The sequence below is a fragment of the Drosophila innubila genome (genome assembly GCF_004354385.1).
Source record: "Drosophila innubila isolate TH190305 chromosome 2R unlocalized genomic scaffold, UK_Dinn_1.0 1_C_2R, whole genome shotgun sequence".
Lineage (NCBI taxonomy): Eukaryota > Metazoa > Arthropoda > Insecta > Diptera > Drosophilidae > Drosophila > Drosophila innubila.
The window spans coordinates 25,393,111-25,397,158 of record NW_022995374.1 but is presented as its reverse complement, the minus strand read 5'-3'; the positions used below and the strand labels follow the sequence as shown (position 1 = coordinate 25,397,158).

Here is a 4,048-nt window from a genome sequence, read left to right as displayed (position 1 = left end):
ACCATTTGTTGTTTTTTTTTAAAGAGATGCTTTACCGTTGCCTATATCTGATGAAAATATACTACCTATCTTAACTATTTTATAATCGAATCATAAGATCGCACAAAAGTTTAAACTGGAAGTTAAAAGCTGGCAGCATGTAAATCGATTTATTAATTAGTATTGCGTCAATTAATTAGCAAGCTTTGCCAATTATTACCTGGTATCGAACTGGTTTATATATATATATGAACGAGACAGCTTTTAAAATTTTCAAATTTATTCTTCCATCTTCTTCTATTTATACCGTCTATATACTTTGAATATATACTCTTGATTAGTTACAAAAGCTGAGTCGTTTTATATCCGATTTTAAGTTCTTAAGCCTAGCTACCTAATATACTAATTATACATGTAACTGTTTAACATATTGACGCACCTTCAGAGGATCCTAAAACCAATAATATGAGTTTAGTTGAAAAATATTTATCCCATTTTATGCTCGTTTCATTCATCATTGCATATATTTTGGTTTAGCACATATTGCCAATTTATTTTGGACATTAATCGATTAGGCTATTGATTTAACATATTTAAATGTAATTAATAAACATAGATCTAAGCGATTTTCGATGATGATGATGATTTTTGTTGGTATTACTGTATGAAGTTTTTGGTATAAAATTTCATTTAATATTTTTAATTAAAGATACTCCACTCTTCATGTAGATAAGCATTATTGAGCAAATCGTTCTAACTTGCTTTTTAAATATATTTAAGTAAGTATCTGGTAAATAATGGGGACATTCAGCAGGTAAATTAGATCAATCATGATACCTGATTACTACTTTTGCATTCAGCAGAAAGTTTTCAACAATTAAAAATAACAATATTTGGTATCGGTACCATATAAATTGTATTGTGCAAGTAGTGTGATACTAGACAACGAACAACAGTTTTCGTGTATTTAATCTGTGTTATTTTATACACTTCTTGGCTTAAATAAATATATATTTCGCATAATGAATCCGAATGTGAAAATCCGAATGGGAAAAAAAAGTTCATTGATATTACACATTTCTGATTATCGAGATCCAGACAGGGACAGGCAAGAAGTTGCCACATTTTTATAGAAAGGTATCATATTATTCATCAGGTACTAATTACAGATCGATCACAAGTTGAATGCCCCAAATGATGCTTGAACTGCATAACAACGTTTGTAACATTTGTCGATTTAATTTAATTTACACTAAACTGCAGACAAAGAGGTTATTGTCCGCAACAACATGGGAAGCAGTTTGTGGTAGAATAGCCACGAATAAGGTCAGCAAAAATAAATTCGACACTCAACTCACACTCACAAGAGCCACACTTGGCCGACTTGCGAGTACATAAGAGAAGCTTTACAATGCTTTCAATGAGTCGAGAGAGCTTCACGTGGAAGAGCCCCTGATCCAAGAGCCCTAAGCAAGTTCAGACAAACAAAAACAAACAAAAATATGACAAAAGTAAAACCAAATCGAGTTTGACAAAATCCCCCAATATACTAGATAGATCTTTAGATCTTGTTTAGCAAGTTTCTTTATTATCATACGAATTTCAACGGGGAATTTATAATTCTTGTTCTCTGGAGCTATGGAAATGTTTTCCCTGCAATATAAATCTAACATATCATATATTTCTGTGTATATTTCCAAGAATGAGTATTTGTAACTCCACTTAATGACTTCTTATTCAGTTTATTCTCACAACTTTATTTTAATACTTGAGTTTTATTTTTGTTTTTGTCTCAGCTGCGGGGCTTGGCCCGGGTCTGAGACTGAGACGCATCTGGTTTGCGACTTGGCAGCTTCTTCTTCTTATTATTCGCACTACGTCAGCTCGATAAATTTCCATATAAAAGCGACCCACATCGGCATCGTAAGTTTAGTCGTTTTTGGACTTTACTTGTCGCTCCACGTTTCACGTTCGTCGCCTCAGTCTTTCGTTCTGTAAGTCGTCGCTCCTCCGGAACCTGCTGCTGATAATCATCGCTAACATTTTGTGTGTGTTTGTGCTTTGTGAATTATAGTTGAATCTGTGTATAGAAAGCAGCTAAGCAACATGAAATACGCAGTCATCGCTCTTGCCCTTTTCGTGGTCGTGCACGCCGCTTCCGGTAAGTACGAGGTGTTTGCCGCATTCGTCATCAGCAGACAATGAACGCTAAAGTTAGTAAAGTTAGTTAACTGACTCTGAATATTCGCGATTACATCATCGTCTATTAGCGACGCGTTTTGGCTATTGGGAAAAATAACAACACAAACAAACACGATCTATTGTTATTATCATCTTCATTTTGATTCCATTCGTTATTAGCATCTCTCAAGACTTGTATGCTAATATATTTATTGATAAAATAAAAATAATAAAATAGCATAAAAAAAGACACGAGCTGCGTAAAATACAGTATTGAAATGCGTAGAGACTTGAATTTTGAAAATAGTCATAAGGAAAGATAACTATCGAACACTGAATCTACGTTGTATGACAAGTTCTTGATTTGTAATGTTCAAGTCTTTAATTGATAATTAATTCCAAAAATGTATAAAATCAGATCACAATTCTAAAGGCAACAGAAGATCTGCATCACACACCTTACTTGTCTTCAATCAAAGTACTATATGTTCAAGAATATTTTGATATTCGTTAGTCCTCTTTATGTACATTTTAGCACAAAAATGTCAACAGATTTTATTCGGATAATAAATAATTTAAACTTCCCATTTTACCTAAAACTAAAAATAAGCGATACTCGTTTCGATTAATTTAGATACAGATTTAAAAAGATTGAAAAATATATTTTTTAAGAGTTCTTAATTTACGTTTGGTATTTAATATATGGAGCATTATTGATAATATAAGGCATGTTTTCTTTTAAATTAACAATCGCATTGCAATTTGAAAATCATATATTTCAGAAGCTGGACAGTATGTGCCGGGAGCAACCTTCACATTGGACTCGGAGGGTCATCAGTCGGAGGTGCATCCAGTCAGTGCACGCTTGCTGAGGCGTTTGCGCCGTCAGTCGTCATTTTCGTTATCCTCATCATCGTCAAGCTCCTCATCGGATAATGGTGTCGTGCACCAACAGTCGACGGTTTCGAAGGTGAATGAGGATGGCTCCAAAGTTGTGCAAGCAACCATTGCGCATTATGAGTGAGTTGAAATGTCCATCATTACATTGACTTCAGCTTAACCATTTGCATTGTAGGCCAACTGTTGTGTTAGCACAACGCTTCGGCGAGGATTCGCCAACAAGCGGTTTCAGCAATACGGCTGGTAGTGGGTCCCGCCCCCAAGCACATATTACTCACATTTCGCAGACCACAGATGCCAAGGGTCATACCAATCAGAAGGTGAATCAACACTATCTTCACCAAGATGGACAATGGCATCACAGAGAGACAACTAACTAATCCTATCCATAGAATTAAGGCCTCTGGCCAATGGAAGTGTAATACGAATTAAATTTCACATCACATCCAGTCACATGTGTTTTCAATGGGGTTATGCAGTGGGCGTAGCCTTAACGCCCACTTGACACTGACGCACTGGCATCTTTGCCATGCAGACACTTTATATGATTGCAGTCAAGCTGCTCCTGTTGCTCCTAATGCTCCTGCTGCTGTTTAATCTCGCAAAAAGTGCACCGCCTGCTCCACTGAGCAAAAACAATGTCAAGTGGGCGTAGCGCCAGTGTTGGTAAATGCTTTCAGCAGGCATTTAACCAGCCAAGCGGAATTGATGTCGCTGCCTTACCACCCACCACCCTCAACATCTGAGGAGGCTCTTAGCGCTGATTAAAACTACGCATAGTGCCGGGATGACAAATGGCAAACTATGTGACTGTGACAGAGGCAGTAAAAGAGGAAGAGAATGGGGAACAGGCAAGGCAGATGATGTCTAATGGGCTCAACCTGATGGCACGTTGCATGCAAATCAAAAGATGTTGCAGCCAGAACAAAATATGAATATGTTATTTGCTTGGGGAATTGCCCAAATCTCAACAGGTACACGCACTTTG

The 4,048-nt window shown here is 36.6% G+C and overlaps 1 protein-coding gene across 1 annotated transcript; it reads left to right on the top strand.

Moving 5' to 3' along the window:
- Positions 1-1,912: 1,912 nt before the first annotated feature.
- Positions 1,913-3,509, top strand: LOC117783521. The gene is made up of 4 exons (XM_034620945.1): positions 1,913-1,973; positions 2,054-2,140; positions 2,943-3,180; positions 3,236-3,509. The coding sequence occupies exons 2-4, from the start codon at positions 2,086-2,088 to the stop codon at positions 3,438-3,440; spliced, it is 498 nt and encodes a 165-aa protein (XP_034476836.1). The 5' UTR covers positions 1,913-1,973; positions 2,054-2,085; the 3' UTR covers positions 3,441-3,509.
- The last annotated feature ends 539 nt before the right edge of the window (positions 3,510-4,048 follow it).